Below are 18,136 nucleotides of genomic sequence, written 5' to 3' on the forward strand. Positions count from 1 at the left end.
GCTTATTTCGTACTAAATAGTCATCGGCTGCATACAAAGCAAGGCACCGGTGAGATTCAAAAATCCCACCAATACCACCTCTGGTTTTTTTTGTACAAACTCATAATGTCTGGTTATCAGAGAACAGAATAATACCAATATGTAATTACTTAAAAAAACATCTGGAATCAAATCAATGCAAAGACCACGAGTATAACACATAATGCGAAGGGTCCGTTCGACACTTACAAGCTCTCTTTCAACAACCGAGCGGAGCGGAGCCGAAGCCGAGATTCGCGGGAACGTAGCCGAATCCAGAAACGGATACGTATCTTTGACGTGACCGTGTAGTACGGGATCTTAGCACCGCCGGTACTAAGGCTACGTAGCTACGGTTCCGCGTGTAACACGTATATCACAAGCCCTACTAGCAATGCGATATACACAATGTTGTATTACGAGTACAATAGAATGGTAAATATATTACCCCCATCAAGATATAGTCAGGCGTGTTCAGTGGATACATGTAGAACTCAACATCATAGTGTAATAATGGAAAAAATTGATTAGTTACAATTGCCCCCCAGTCGAGATTAGTCCCGCTGTACCTTAGTATAAAGATGGTAGTTAGTAATTAAGCACTACACTATACAAGTGATAAAATCAAACTTAACTAGTTTTAAATTGATTATTGAAAATAGTATTCTTTATAAATTAATACATTTAAAAATACGATATATTTCGCCTCTCATTGTATTACTGAGCCTAAGCCACGCTGACATAGAACACAAAAAACGTAATAGCAACACCATGCCATTACCAACTTAACGAAAACGGTGGCAAGAGTAGCATGATCTATATCATAGTCGTGCTACCGTTTGCTAAGCCGGTTATGGTAAAAAATAAGTACTTCCAGCATGGAAATAAACTAATATTATTAACAAAAAAATATTTACTTAGTCATTTTGTTTGTCAGTCAGTTTGTAGTAGAATAAAAGCAGTGTGAAGTTTTACTGTCTTTAATTTAATTGTTACAATTTTTAAATAATTATGAAACGTATACGAGACACATTTTTAATGATATAACCTATATTTTATTCTTATTTAGTTTTTTTTTCATTATAAGTTTTTTTGTAACATACTTTCTTGTATATTATTTACGATTACCAGTTCAAACTAAAGTTACAGATAGTTGCTGCTTACTTGGCCCTTTGAATTTTCTCTTTCAACCAATGATATTGTTCTTGACATTCAAGGCGTATAGTATTCGTCTGCCTAAATCTTTGACATTGACTTTGAACGGCAACATGAAATTAACGTCAACGGGATGCATAGACTATCATTTTTATGTATCTATCTATGCTCATGCTAGCCACACGTATGTAGTTATAATCATGACGCAATACATACTCGTAATGGCCGGTGTCAATCAAAATTACACGCTAACAAAATTCAACCGCTCTTCCTAAAACCGCCGCAAGCGAAAACAGACTCTAAACGAAATTAAAATAAGAACCGCAATTATTTCACGTATTTCATTAGTCCTTGGGGGTTCTGAGAAGTCTAGCCGCTATAAATACATTTTCGTTAACGTTTTCGTAATTCAAATTTAAAGTTTTAATACGATAAACGTTGTTAATGGTTTTCGAATAAGGATGCGAAGTTGAAAGATTGGCGGAGATAACGATAATGTTTTTAAAAAGACCAGAGGCGAATTTGAGTCCGATATGCTTTATGAAAAATATGATAAAATATATGTTGTTAAAAAAGCGCCTATTGAATTGAACATGTCGGATTCATTCGAAATTTGTATAACTCACGATACAAGTTTGGAGGTTTGAAAACCAACACCCTATTTATTAAGGATTACCATGATAGTTCCACATAAAAGTAAGATAAATTTTAAATTTCTAAGTCAACACAATATAAATCACAAAGCAGATAATAAGAAACGTGATGAAAATAGACTGCCAATGACAGTTAAAATTAGTTAAAAACAGAACACTGCAAATGTTTAATAAATAGAAAGAAGAAACTATATCGTCAGGCAAACTAAAAAAAAATCGCAAAGAAACGAGGAACCAAAGAAAATACATCAGTCATCGCGCGTTCGCGCGACATTGACAATGGTAGCCGGAATGTGGCCTTGAATCGATTCGGACGCGTTTGCGCGGGATACTATCGATATTTCTAATCGATTATACGCACACGATTATGTTGGTAGCATTGTAATTGATAATTTTTATATGACCACCTCACAACCTATTTTAAAAATAAACCTTGCTTAAGGAAAGTTAAGGTTTCGTTTCCAGGAATTGGTCTCTTCAGTTTGTTGTCTTCGAAAATATACTGTATTTCAATTTCTATAAGGCTTGTTTTTAGGAATTTGAAGGAAGAGGAAGCTTTTGTGTTGTGAGCTTTTTGGTGCGAGTTGAAAATGAAATTTAGTTTCGTTTACTGAATAAGTTCTGGGTTGGATGAGTTTTGACTTATTATATGTAGTAGCTGTAAGTTATCGTAAATCAATCGCATGTCTTTTTCGACTATCTCATCATTTTTAAGTTTTTCGTATTTTTGTCAGTTTAAAGCTCGAATTGTGAACGTTGTTACGAGTAGATGTGCTGGTGTCTGGCCATTGTATTAAAGTTTGTATGCAGTGTGATTCTGAGCTGACTGTACCTACATTCAGACGGTTTTATAAGTGTCGATAAATATTTAAGATATTGTTGAGGCGACCCAATAAATCGGAAATTTAAATTCGGGAATTTTTTCGTGGCAAACTCGTCAGATTCAAATTTGTGATAATCCCATACGAAGATTTGAAGGTTAATGGTTTTGAAATTCAGATTTGGGGATAAAAGAAGCTGTTTTGGGTCAGACAGGGTGAGCAAACAGGCACGTAAAGTGACACTTTACATATGACCTTGATATTGGAACGCAAAAATCTTGGAACAACATGGAATAATTGAACGTATCGAATTGAAAAACTTTAAAGAAATCTTACGTAATGGTCTAAAGCATGTAGAAAACCTAAAATGTGAATTTAAATATTTTGGTATCACTTGGTGTGATACATATTTTATTAAGCTTTCTTCTATATAAAGACAAACGTAGACTGTTTGAGAAAATAATAAGTAGCGTACAATAGAGTAGTAAAGTAGCTAAAGAAAGAGGTTGTATTACATTGTACACCCTCATAGTTTACGCACACACATACACCCAGGTGTGAACGTTTGATTATAAAGTGTAGATACAAAGGGACTGAAATTAAAAATTATTGAGTCAATTAAAGAAATAGTAAGAACACTATTTATAAAAATTGAACAGTTAAGTGGTTTTCCTCACGTTGGATGACGTTAATATTCTTTCCGAACCACCAAATGTGGTTGAGACAGTTTCTAAAAATATCGATGTTACACTTAAAATACCTACTAAAAAGCTCCCATTTACATTAATATATGCGACCTTGGTAATCATTTCCTCGCTTCTGTAGATAGTGGATCGAATCAAGCGAATCGTATGTATTTTGTGTAAACATAGATATGTGATGCAATTGATAAGGCAATGGACGCACTCAGACATTGATAACACTTTTTACACTGTATTCGAGTTATCGAAAATGTAGGGAATGTTGGAAACGAAAAATTTAAAAACGCTGAAAAATCGAGAACTAAAGATGTACCTCTAAATAAATACGATACGGAAATGACTACTGTATACAATGAGTTAGGTCAGTACCTACGAATTATACTTGTGTATCATTATAAGAATGCAAAAAGCTAATAAGATATTACGGAAAATCCCAATAAGGCCATAGGTATCTAATGCAGACCACAAGTTTGAGCTCAGTTGATTAACTTGTATTGTATATTAAATAATGCGTATCGGTCTGTATATGTAGGTATGCTTGGACGGGCTTCTTTTGACGTACGAGAACAGGGAACAGATGTTGTACGCCTTTATGTTCGTGATAAAGCATCTGTCTACACTCTTACGCATTTGTGGACTTGTTAAGAGGGCATTTGCTTATCTATGATGCTATTGTCGCCACAGGTAGCTTTAAAAGCTTTAATCTGACTAATGTGTCATGAAGATTATCGAGGTGGTTATGCTCCTACTTTTAGTGTGACGATATTTCATGTGGTTTTGCATAGAAAACTTTGGTCTCTGACCAAAAATGAGCTTTTTGGTATTTTGGTCCGCGATTAAACAATGTTGAAAGAATAGGACATGATTAATAAGACGACGTTTGAAACTTAATGATCTTATCATTTCATATTCGACGATTTAGTAACATTGGTAAATGTCCATTTGATTTAAGATCCCTAAAATTTGCCGGTACAATCATTTTCTAAGTTCAATAGAGTCCTTGAAAAAAAAAACGCACGTGGAGACATGGCATTATATTCGCATATCAAAATACCCACCACCCGAGTTTATCGTAACACGAGGGGTCCTTATCAAGACCTTCGAATTCTACCGGGTCACGCTTATCAACTGTGTCGATTTCTTGGATATAAGTAGTAAGAAAGAAAAATTGAAAAGAGCAATGACTTATTATTACTACTAACATTATTTTCATGTTTGATATTGTGATCGGAAGTGCGTATGTGGTTACAATCACTTAAAGTTTAATTTGAATATTTTCTGTAGAACAGAATTTTATAAGTTAGTACCTAGTAAAACTCTGTACATACATAGGTACAATGAAATATTATCTCAACTCGTTGTTGTATAATTCACGCGTAATAACTATACATACGATTTAAAGACGCGTGAACGATAAAGTCAAGGTCATACTCCACAAGCGCATCAACTAGCCCCAAAACCCGAAATTAAATCAAAGATCCCTATCTCCCGGAACAAAATTCAAACAAAATTCATTAGCACTCGTTATCTATGTAATTGAATTTGTTAAAAAAACCCACAGACAATAGGTATATCGTCCTATACAACCTCTGCGCGACCCGGAGACCTTGGCTCGCTCAAGGCACATCCGTACTCATCAGACACTAATGACTGCCGTCACTCTAAGGCTTTCATTCCGACAATTGTCGAATTAAACAATTAGGGTGATTTGCTTTGTGGCGACGATGATTTTGGAGCTAATGAAGAAGCTTTAAAAGAAACATGTTTAGTCAACACAACTGAAGATAAATCATATCAGTCCAAACAGGTAGAAATTACCAAGTCCAGTGTGGTGAGTACACTAGTAGATAATACACAAGGAAAACATGGTATTAATTGCCTTAATGACAATTGTAGGCGTGGCCTTATTGTTACATAAGAGGATAAGGAAATTGATAAAATCAATGAAATAACAGAAATCGATGTGCTTGTGTGACGCAATAAAAAAATCCACTTCAATCGAAGCATTTATGAATAATGTATTAAACATAATTAAGCAGTACTTAGCAATACATCATTTGGTACATGAACGACTAATGTAAAACTTTGATTTATAATTAAAAGGAAGTCTTATAACCTTTAATAAGACTTATAAGAAACATCGGATAGTAAGAAAAAAGGACGTATCGTAATTTCCAACTGGACACTTAAATCTACTTTTAAGGGAAATAATTTTTTTTATCTACTTATGCTGATAAGATTCGCGTCACGGCTTTTTGAAGTTGAGAGGAAATAAATCTATGTAAAATGGTACTCGAATGAGAGACGCTTTTAAAAATTTACCGCATGAACAGGGAAGTGTCAAGAATTGCTACGCAAACATCTTATTGAATAGGCGTACTTAGAAACCCAAATACGTATTGAAGAATTTATTTATTTAAGAGCTCTCCAACCAGAATACGTTAAACTGCCCCTGCGCATGTTTAAGGCACTCTTGTCAGAATAAATAATTATATACAATTAAGATACAGAGCTACAGATAATACGCATGTTGATTTAGTTGAAAATCCGTATACGACTTAGCGTGGAAACAAAATTAGTGAGATAAAGTCGAGAGATCAAACCGCCAACGGCACGATAACTCAAATTAAAACTTAATTTGATGAGCGTAAGAATCATCTCGAGATTAATCACTACGCGGAACAACTCGTGCATCGTGATTCTTTATAATGATCCCCGAACAATGTGTTAAACCACCGAATATTACCAGGCGCCATGACGTCAGGTAGCGTTGAAGACTTCCGAAGCCTTCAAGGATGCTGATCCAATCGTTATAAAAGCAAAAACTCTGACCTTTTCCTCCTGGATACTATGTCCACCGTTTTCGGAGAGGGGGGTGGAGGGCGCGCTGTACCCCTTGGGCCCGTCGTCGTGCGGCGTCATCTGTCGCTGTACCTCGTTCTCCTGGTCGTTGTGTATCCTTATGTCTTGCAAACCACTTTTAAATTCGGATAGTCTTAATACGGACGGCTTGATTTCAGGCATTTCGTCGGGGTGTTCGTACCGCCTCAAGTCTGTGAGGTTGGTGGCGAGGTGGCGGTGCGGGTCCAAGGGCGGAGGGACCCCTATGGACCTGAGGTGTTCTATACTCCTGTGTATGTGGGAGTAGTTGTCTATGGGTATCTCGGCCATGAGCGGCGAGTTGTGGTAGTCCAGTCCGCCCCCGTCCGGCCTGTAGTCGATAGTCCTTCCTTCCATCATCTTGGCAATTAAAAATGTCTATCTAAATATACAGTATAATATCGTTCCGATCGTTCGATCGAGTGGTTATTTGGCACTATCTTACAAAAATATACGGTTTCTGTCTTCGTATTCTACGCTTTGTTTTGGGTGTCATGGAATATTTCGAGATCCTCCGTTGAGATTTGGCTGGAAGAACAATAAATCGAGATTTAAAAGAATGCTAATTGCTTGGTCTGAAATGTTGTCTTTTTGAATAAACGTACAATCGGGTATGAATTTATCAATTGGTTTAAGCTCGGTCATTTAAAACTAGATTTGACGAGTGAAAAAGCGGTTGTTTTTTTGTGTGGCAAGCAGGTGACGAGAGCCGGCGTGTAGGCTGTGTCAATGATCTAGCCCCTAGCCCACATGCCGCATCGAATAAGGCTTCGATAATCATGCGGCGTACAGGCGCGCTTACAATCTACAACGATTTATATCTCATCTGCTTTTAAAACCACCAACGCGTCTGAAATTTTAATTAATTCTGTCTCCGTGTTCAACTTTTTATTTTTATTGCAAAATGGATTATACTAATTGATATAAAATTAGCAGCACCTAACGAGATTTGTCAAGCTTTTTGTAACATAGAAGCTAAATCAGAAATTCTTAATGACCAAAAGTGAACAAAAGTTAAAACAGATAAAGACCACTTAGACGATTCAGTAGTAGTACATCTAATTACACTTGTGCCGGCAAGTGTACGTGTAGAGACCGGCATACACGGCTGTCAAAGATATAATTGCGCGTACAAAGAACAAGATCCATTTGCCGTTGTAGCTACCAATCTCCAAGCGAATGTCGTTCTTTTGGTTGAAGGTATAGAGTCTGATGGTGATGTTGGTGAAGTTAAATTTGTATAGGGCCCCACGGTTGATCGACTTCAAGATTCGTAATCATAATACTCGTTCGGGGCGCGGAAGTGGTTCGGGCAGTAATTAGGTTTTTGTTAACTATCCGAACTTGCCTGTCTAAGTCGCTTTAGAGTTTGGAGATGACAGTTTTGATGATGATGATTTTATTGATTTTTTTATGGGTTTAATTACAAGTGATATAGTTAGTCACGTCTTTAAAGACATTTCATTAGAAGAATAAATATTTTTTTAGTTTTTTTTTTGTCAATAAAAGTACAGTATTCAGATGTAATCAGCCAAGTAAAAAGTCCAACTTTTTAATGTCAATCATATAAAAATTACTTACGAAATATTTTATTTATAATTTAAATTAATAAAAATATAAATTGAGTTTTTGAGTGATATTTCAAACATTGACAGATCAATGCAACAGGTAATAATTCTTTGAATGGGGGCATTTTTTCAAATATTCTTGGTCGTGTCAAGAGCATTTTTTGTTTAAAAACTGTGTTCTACGCACTTTTTGTGCCGGTTGGTGACACTTCATAACTGGCTTACGATATTTCATCGCTAGTGGACCGTGCAATACAAGGTTAGGTGGCAAAAACTTTTGCCATGGTTCGATTAAGTTGCGTAAAAAAACTAATTCTCTATGGTCACTTTAAGATAAATTTGTAGAAGACAACATTTCAGACAAAAAATAAATATTTATAACATTTTTTTATGGGAGTGGATTCCTTGGTATTTTTCTTACAAAATAATAAAAAGTAAACGAAACATAAACAAAACAATCTTTCTCGCGATCATTAAGCTTCATACTGCAATAAAAGTTAATTTAAAAATAACATCTCGGCACACTGTCCAAAAATATTTCCGTATTTATAGTCGGGCATCCAAGGTCGTCTGCGAGCGAGGGATCTTACGTAAAGTTACCCTCTTACCCTCCCAGGGGGAGCGCAAGGAGTCCACCCCCGTTTAATTAAAAAAGAAAAAATCCATACCTGTCACTGTCCAAGTCTTCATACACCAATTATCACCATTTTAAAATCACAGTTTGTTCTTATCTAAATGTCACTTATTTTATATCACATAATAAAGGTAAACACTATGTCACAACACGGCAAGGCAGTCCCAGGTTTCGTCGCCAAAAATTCTCAAAAACACGAAAAACATTAAAATAAAAATTCGGAAAAAAATGCCGGCCGAAAAAACGCACCGTGCTCTTGACCCTGCGGCACAATTATGAATGCGGCGTCGTTACTAGGATCAAAATTACCAGATTTTTTGTGCTCAATATTTTAGTGTGCTATAGGTGTATAGTTGTCGACCACATGTGGTGAGGGCGTCCCTCTCGCACTCAGGGCTCGCGTGCGCCTCGGACATGTGCTTCGAGCTTGCTGTGCTGCAGGCCAGCGCTGACGAATGCAACTCGCCGCCTCAGACCAGCGCGGCAAAAACGAGACTGAAATTCAGATCTATAGTAGAAAAAGTGAACTACCGCGCGAGGGGTACACTAACACATAAAATGAAAAAAATCACACGGACGCTAACAACGAAAGACGCGAGCTTTAAAAAAATGGAGTGGGGATCGGCGGCGCCGCTCGGCGCGCTAGCGCCGTCCCGGTCGCGCGCGAGCCGCACGCACACAGCCGCGCCGCGGTTTAAGCGAAAAAAATGTGTACACATTTTTTTATTATTCACCATTTTTATGTGTGTAAGTGGGCCCAGAGTAAGAAGGACGGCGCGAGGCTCGCGGGGCGCGAGGCGTGAGTCGGAGCGAGACGGGGCGCACGCCACGTGCTCGTCCCCCGGTATTAAATAATAATTAAAATGGCTACAAGATACGAGATGCGTGGTAGACGATTTTTTGACCGAGCTTTTGGGGTTTTTTGCGGGTGTTTTTGCGAAATCGTAAATTGTTGAATAAACGATTGACACATATCGAAGTGCGCGAAGAGTTTCGCGCCGGGAAAAAAGGCGAAGGCCGCGAAAAAGAAGTTATTGATTAAAGTGGGGTGTCCGGCGCAAATGAGGGAGTCTAATTGTATGCAAGGGAACCGGTGCCGGGAATTTGCAAGTGAAATCGTCGTCTTTGGAGATCGAACCAATATCGACGACGAGTCACAAAAATACCGTTGGTTTTTATTTACTAGTTTTTTTTTATTAAAAAAAACTGAATGCATTTGAAAACGTTACCAATTTAGGTGCCACTCCTTCAAAATTTAGAACATTATTTTAAATACAATCAATAAGTACTCAGTATCCATAATTACTTAATAATTAAATAACAAAACCAATGAATATTACATGAAAATATTACCTCTCACTTAAAATGAATACATTTTTTTTGCCTCAATGTTTACATAATGAACAAAACGTCTGCATAAAATAATAACAAAAACTTTAAATACCTAATCAACCCATCAAAATCTCAGAACATGGGTACATTGTAACTCACTTAAATACTTATTTTAATTTAAAATTTTCTACGCTTACTTATTTCACAAATCACTTTTGAATTCTAATATTACTTTATTTATCAAACAAGCCCATACCGCATACTAAAAAAAATCTGGTAAAAAAAAACACGGTAATTTTAATACCATCACAAATAAACCAATTTAAATATTCATAGATATCATTAAACCCGCAATAGACGCTAATAAGGGCAGTGACACACGATCGATGTATTGTATGAATGTTTGTATGTATGTATGTATGAGGGAGCCGGCAGATGTTCACCCAGTGACCGTGGTCAGGGATCGCGCGGACATCGGAGATTATAGCCCTAAAAAGGGGATTTCGTATCGGCATATTTTATTTTGTTATTCATTTTTGTTGCATAATAAAATTATATACAAAAAAATACGAACCATTAACACATTTTTTAGTTCAAATCAAAATAAAAAAGGGAAAAATTCCTGTAAGATCCCAAAATAATAATCAGAGAAATAATATTAGACACTTATTTAAAATGCCTTTCTTAGAAAATACTACGAGCTGAGGATTAAAAAAACGCTTTTAATATAAGTTTATTTAATTCTAATTTATTTAATTAAAAACGTGTATAAGTAATAGGTAATTTTCATTTACTAAATTACCACGACTTACAAGACCATACGATAATAAGGATTTATATCGTTTCACTCCACATTTGAAACAATATCCCATTCAAACAATACTGGCAAGGAGTAATAAAATGAACTTCTAAAACACCGCCGTTCGTAGTCCCATACAAATCGGTTAATCAGTAAAGACAAAATACAAAAGAGGATAGCAACTTTTTATTGCACTTAGTAATAAAGTTTTATTATAAACTTTCGATTTTCGAAGCACAATGTGATAAAAAGATGCCTCCCAATTTTTTTTTTTTTTTTGTTATAACTACCTAATTTTATTTCTTCGTTTCTTTTAAAAACAAGAAGCTAATACAAACACTTGTTTGCAATATGTTTTTTGCTGTACGTTTTTAGACACTTTTGTTTTCTAAAATTGGGGTTGCGTCAAAATTGAATAAGAAATGGCCTTGAAGCTATGATTTTTTACTCTTTCAACATGTTAATGTTTTTTAGTCTGTGCAAGGGTTTGACAACAATTGAATGAAAAGGTTTTTTTGGTGGCAATTCACCTGCCTGGGGACGGAAGTCGGATGCTCGATAAGAATGTTTTATCAAATATAATTCATTATTTTTATTCAAATTGTACATCAAGTGTCCCCACAGGTGCTGTAGTATGACTTGATTTTATCTGATTTAAAAAAGAAATAAAAAATATTAAAAATGACAATTTTTTTTTAATTTTGTCGTTACAAATCTGCATTGAAGGTCTTAAAATCAGAAAGAATGTATATAGTCCTAATTTAAAGATACTTGTTCTTAATCTACATCTCATCTCGACTTAAAATATAAAACCAAAGCTACAAATCGTTATAACATGAGCTAGCAACTGACGTGTGCAACTAATTTCCTACGTGTTCCATCATCACAAAACCTGTATTTTGGGAGTCCGCCATTTTGATCTACACGATCTATAGCTCGTCACTATAATCATAATTTAAAATTTCCTTCAACGGTAAGAATCCCAACACCCGCAACCGTTGCTGGTTTTGAGAGTGAGGTGGTTAAGTTTGGTCTTGCAAAAGCATCAATGGGTAATGTGCATGGTAATATTGCTGGTTAAGTTATTTAGAGGGGGTGAAGTGGTAAGGGGGGAGGAGCGTGCGAGTAGCCGGTGATCCATCACGCAAATGTTCTGAACCGGATTCGGGACGGGTTCTACGGAGTAAGACGATTTTTCAAATTGTCTCTTGAGTTTAAGTTTTTCGCCGGTGAAGTCATGTTTGTTACCGTTTGTAATTAGTTTGCTGGTTTATTTTTAGGTTAAGACTGGTAGTCATGACAAGAAACCGGTGCATGATATGTGTATTTACTTATTCTAGCAGTTACGTAGTAAAAATATTACTTAAATTGTGGACATACATAGATAGCCTCTTTATTGAATGGTAGGTCCACTTGTTTTTTTCCAAGTAAGCCTGTAAGTAGAGATGGGTAGGGGTGAGTAAATACTGAGTATTTACCCGTAATTTACTCAAAGCACCGAGTAAATACTCGTATTTACTCATTTGGGTGAGTAGAAACTGTTACCTAAAAATAATTTAAAAAATGAGATTTAAGTACTTAGTCGTGTTTATTTTAACTGTGTGGACATGTATAAATGAGATTTATATTATTAGAAGCTTATGGGAGTCTTAGTTTGTCGAAAAAGAGGTAATCATTGTGAGAAAAAAATAGTGATAATGTTTAGTTAGCAGTTTTGTTTTAAAAAAGCAGGTATTTACAGTAAAAGTATGTGACTTGAATTAAATTGATGTTCTAGATAACGGCATGACGTTCGGAAGTGATTGTTAATGTGGCACTTACGACCTTTTATTAAGGGTTTTCTAAAGAAAACTCAAAAATGGCTCAGCTGATGACGTTTAAAGTACTAGTTTTGTGTTTTGTATTATATGGGCAATAATTTGACGGTTTCTGGATATTTTTCCAACAACGAATTCGAAAGTTATAAAGGTATAAACATTATTTCGGCCTTAATTATCGTTTTATTCCAAAACTGTTCATATTATTAAAAAACTTTTTTAGAAACATTCAATTAATTTTTAAAGACCTATCAGATGATGTATATATAATACACTGGTAATTTCTGAATTTTATTTTTGTGAAAAATAGTTACATGTATGGAGAGCACGTCCTTAAAATAAAATTCATATAAATTTGATTACTTAACTTAGTAGCCGATAACAAAATACACCAATATTTCTAATTTGTATTTCCATTTCAGCACGCTAAATAGTTTATACCCACCAATTTGAGTAAAAACGAGTAAATACGGGTATTTTGAGTAAATACTGAGTATTTACTCGATATTTACTCTTGAGTATTTACTCGATATTTACTCTTGAGTATTTACTCACTACCCATCTCTACCTGTAAGTATGTTTGACGTTATGAGTATCTTAACTTAATGTAGGTTGGGGACTTCCCCAGACCTTGGAAATTGTGTTTGCAATATTTATCGAAAAAAAAAGAACATATTGACATTTTGTACATAGTTAAGTATTTAAGGTCTAAACTAAAAATGTCCTTTAGCTCGAAACAAGAAGCTCATTGAGCCTAGCGGGAGTTCGAATTACTCCCGATAACTACCAGTCACCACCAAAACACTGATTCATAATAGTTTGGTGAAAGGTTGAAAATGTGGTGTAACATACATAGAATGTTGCCATATTTTTGGACCAATTTCACTTTAAAATATCTTGGAAGTCGCAAGATGCCTTGTTTTCTGTTTCATAAATACATTACGTTTTTTTTTAAATAATGATGTTACTTGTACAATTTTACAGGGTCTATAATATTTTATTAATAAAATAGCTACCCCTAATAAAACTTAAAACATAGCATAAGGAAGCCGAAATAATTTTATAACTCCTTTCTTAGCAAACAAAACAACAAACTTTCACTTTTAAAATTACACTTTTTTACAAAACTACAAAAAAGTCTTTTAGCTACCGACCAAAAAACATGGGTGGTCAAAAAACTCATTTTTTGCACTCAAAAGGGGTTTTCATACAACTTTTATTACTAGCCAAACAATAGTATGGCTAAAAAACAAAGCTTCTTGTCTATGCACCTGGTTTATTTTTTATTTTGAATCAACCTAATGTTTATTATAATCAAATAAGTTCCTTTTCCTGTCGGAAGATGTGGGCGCCTGTTTTTTTCTTAATTCTCATTTTATACACACTCAAAACTATACTTTATTATTAACTAGATATAAAGTTGAAAGTGTTGTTAGTATTTTTTAGGCTTTATTGTGGCAATGTGTTCCGATGAAGATCTTTTCGGCCAGTGTTTATTCAGAATAGATTGTTTTATGCAGATGTTTTTATTAAAATTTGACTGATTTCTTTTTAAAAAAATATGACAGGTTACAAAAACTGTACAATAAATACAGTTTTCATAGATTTCCTCATTTTCTGTTCACTTGATAGAAAAACAAATATTTATGTTAGAAATTTTGAAATAAATAGAGGTTGTGAAAATAGGTTGCCTATTTTTGTTCTCTTTTCTAGACACCTCAGTCTACTGCCAGTAATTAAGTTCCATCTTTATGAGTCACTGTTAAAACCTCCAGATATCTTCCCAAAAATCAATGCAACTGGTCATATCTAATTAACTGTCTCGTCATTTCTGAAATCTCGAGTAGAATCTAAAACTGCATCCGCCGCATCGGTTCCCAGCATGACGCCAACACCATCTTTTGTATCATAGACCCTTATTTTTTTTCAAAATGTTCAAATTTCTCTACCTGCCAACATCCCTTATCATCATCCTGTCCTATATCACTTTATACAAACAATTCATCTTCATCCTTATTGTTAAGTTCTTGAGTTTATTTTTCATTGTCGATAAAGCGACTTAGTTCGTTTTTCTCTGTATTCTCTAGAGCAACATCTTGACAAGCATCCCTTAAATCTTTATACTTAAAGTGCCATAATTGGTTAAACCATTTAAATTCCTTTGCCTTTCTGTTAAGATTGTCTTTTCCTTGACGTCTTCGGAGTTTATAGCAATCATTTTGTGATTAGGGACTCAAGAGAATTTTGCTATGGCGTATACGAAAAATGTGCGTTTCCCGTAGTTTTGGAATTTATTAGAATTAGTGATCCCGCGGCGCCGACCATAGTTTTAAAGATTTTAAGTTTAACAAAGGATGGTTAATGCAGTGCAGATGTTCGGAGATCAGGTTAAAATTTATGTCTTTGCACTGACTTTAATTTAAGTCTGTGTTTATTATTCGAAACATTACTACTATTACTAGTGCTGCACTTGCAAAATTGACTTAATACACAACTATTTTAAAGATATTTTTTTTATTTTAATAAGTTATGTCTTATTTAAAAACGTAGTTCTTTGAGTCCAGTATTAAAATTTTGGTGAAGATTTTCTAAGTGGCAAAAGCCTTTATTTACACATGTACATAAACTAACGCCTGTATTCGTACGGGACAGGACATAAAAAAAATTGCTTGACTTTCAGTCCCACTCTTGGTAATTAAGGGGTTTAAAGGAAACTAAATTTTGATATTGCTTTATTTAGTAAAATTTCAACATTTCAGTTTTATTGAATCAAAGCTCATTTTTACTGAGAATTAAATTAAACCAAACCGGACTTTGCCCTAATCAATTTAATGATTGCCACAAAAAATCATATAAATCATAAAGAACAAGTCATGGCAATTTCCTCCAACCATAATCATTTCAAGTGACGCAATTCCAAAAAATTGTATAGATTCATCCCGTGCCATATTTTATGGGCAAAATCTGAGCTATTCATGCGAGCCACCTGAGCCAGCACAAAGAAAAAACCTCCCCTTTTGGAGTAAAAAGAGAAGTTTTACAAAAAAAAGTCTCCCACGATGTAGTAATGCAGTTTTTTAGGGTTCGTTTTGGAACGGAAATATTGACAGTTGTAGATTATAAAGTGGCGAAATATGTAGTAGCAAAGATAAAACTACCACGTAGTACTCTGTTACAGTTTTGGAGACAAATTATAGCCATATCGGGATTTCATATATTTTGGCGTCCTAGATAACTATAGTAGGAGTTATATTGACCGGGATATAGACCGTGATTACCTTTTTGATTTTTGTCGAGCTCCCGATATTTCGACGCAGTTTGCATGCATCATGATCACGGTAAACTGACGAAGGCGGGTAGATGTCAAAGTTGCGTAGACAGCGCGCGATCTACCCTTCTTCACGCGCGTTGGCTGCGTTCAAAAATCATAAATCGGTCTATATCCCGGTCAATATGTCTAATGAAAATAACCGTGAATCGTTCAAAACTCTGATAGTAGGAGTTTCAATGCTTTTGAATTTTTATCAAAATCATTAAATGTACTCAAGTTTTTATTATGTAAGTACGGTATACAATTAATTAAAATGTAAAGTAATTTACTTACCAAGAACACTGGAAAGCGTTTATAAAAAAATATCTGTAATCTATACAGCGATTTTGTGCAAAAACGAAGAATAAAAATATGTACCTGCGGAATATAGTATTTTTTTTACATGTACTTACTTTAATTGCTAAAGCCAAAATTAATACAGAATTACATTCTGTACTTGTGACTAAAATTCCCGTTTTTTCATAAAATGAAGATAAAAGTCACCTGAAAACATCTTGGGCACATGCCCCTTGTTACAAAATTAGGGTACTTTTTCATACAAAAACTTTAAAAAACGTAGTACGCCCCTCATTGTCACGGAACCCCAGAGCCCACCTTGTTTCTTCAACATATCACCGATTGTCCGTCTGTCTGCAGTTTTATTGCACTGATCTACTTCATTGTGTGTTGCATTGTGCTAAGCTTTCAGATTTACCTTTTTGTCCAATTTTTTAACATTTTTACTAGGTTAAAGAATTTTGGAATCAATCGAATTGTCCTTTTTAAAATGTTTGATATGACGTATTTTTGTGATACAATAGCGTTTTGCTTTATTTCTAATCAATGCAATTTTATTGTTATTATCTACAGTGACATAATAGAAGTAAATCATCTTAAATCGTGGTGAATAAAATCAAAAAATATAATATAATAAATTGTATAAAATTAGGTAGTTTATTTTCTTGGAACATCTGTTGATATTTCTGAAGATGCATGCATTCTTTAACTTAACAATCTGAATTTGATTTGAAGTTACATGTTACAATAGCTACAGTACGTCAGGCCATGAGTTTGAGTATGTACCTAATATGTAATCACAAATGTTAAGAATAAATATATCTAAATAATGCTGTTAAATAGTTTGTTAACAATATCGATCAAATTTTGAAAAAATTTTCATAATGTAATTCATAATGTAAGATTATGTTCCACATATTGAATAATTTACATCAATTCCTCATACGTCTTAAAACCATAATTAGCCTTCAATCCTCCAATAAATTCAACCGTTCTTTGTCTTCACAAATTGCTTTATCAATCTCAAAAATGACAAATGGTCAAATTTTATCATTGCCACTCGTAATTACTTTAATTACGCCCTTAAAATAACACCTTACCATGGCCACTGATTTGACCAGTATAACCTCAAAATCAACCTTATTTATAAACGAAATACGGACTAGGAACAGTCAAGTGCGTCAGTACTTGTTGGCCTTGGTAGTATGATTCACTTTGTACTTAGTTTTTGCTTCCCATACATTATCAGTCGGCCTAGCCGAACTGACAATCGACGGAAAGTGACGATCGAAACAGTCTGTCTCTGTCGCACCATTACTGTCAGCCTAGCGAATGACAAATATGACGCTAGACCAAGACACCGATAGAAACAGTCTGGCTCCATCGCGTCAATACGGAAGAGCAGAGATATCTAGCTACTACAATATATTATCGCAAGCGTTTATTTATGCTTTTGGATACTTACCCAAAGAAGTAAAGAAAGCTAGCAACGAAGCTAAGTGATTGTTAAGTTGGCTAGGTACTTTGGCCGTCTGTTATTAGACGATACGATCTATTTGAAGCTTCCTTAAAAGGTTGGAATATTGGGCTAAATTGGGATGTATTGTTGTGCCAAAAAACTTAGATCTTATTCGCTAGAAGATGGTTGAAGAAACTTGTCTTCCGCTTGGATTACTTTGTGTCACTGTATTGGATCATTCCAAAAGAATAGTAGCCTATGAACCCTATGGTCCTGTAGGTACATCATGTTTTGGACAGTTGACTTAAATTTGTTTGTGGTTTGTGGATTTGGACGGGGCCTATTTTGTGACGCCTAAACTAAGTCGCCAGTGCCTGCCGAAAACACTTCAGACCGTTTAGACGACGACGATTTTTAAGGCCAGTTGCATCAACCACATTTGACAGGCACATCATCGTCACGCAGCAGACTTCTATGGAACTTCTCATACAATGAAATTTAACGAACGCTTTAACGATGACAGACGGTTAGATGCAACCGGCCCTTAGCCGCTTAAATCTCGCCAGCAAATTGACTTTTTCACTCCTAAATGGTGACTACTTACTCCTTCTACCTACTAAGATCCTGAGATATCGGTTGTGACTATGTATTTTAGATAAGCCCATGGGTCTAGTCTCGACTGCTGATTATTG

General features: G+C 35.1%; 1 protein-coding gene across 3 annotated transcripts in view; it reads right to left on the reverse strand.

The window, feature by feature from the left end:
* LOC125237439 (zinc finger protein rotund-like) overlaps positions 1 to 18,136 on the reverse strand; it is a 223,679-nt gene that overhangs the window by 34,274 nt on the left and 171,269 nt on the right. The window contains exons 1-2 of one of the 3 annotated variants that reach the window (XM_048144507.1): positions 8,465 to 8,729; positions 6,181 to 6,588 (exon numbers count right to left, since the gene is read on the reverse strand). The exons of 1 other annotated variant lie outside the window; for it this stretch is intronic. In XM_048144507.1, the coding sequence (XP_048000464.1) occupies positions 6,181 to 6,588 (408 nt within the window). In that variant the 5' untranslated portion in view covers positions 8,465 to 8,729. Of the gene's footprint in view, positions 1 to 6,180; positions 6,757 to 8,464; positions 8,730 to 18,136 lie in introns of those variants that run through there. One more of the 3 variants, XM_048144506.1, reaches the window with a different exon arrangement.

This window comes from Leguminivora glycinivorella, chromosome 21, assembly GCF_023078275.1.
Source record: "Leguminivora glycinivorella isolate SPB_JAAS2020 chromosome 21, LegGlyc_1.1, whole genome shotgun sequence".
NCBI classification, from domain to species: Eukaryota; Metazoa; Arthropoda; class Insecta; order Lepidoptera; family Tortricidae; genus Leguminivora; species Leguminivora glycinivorella.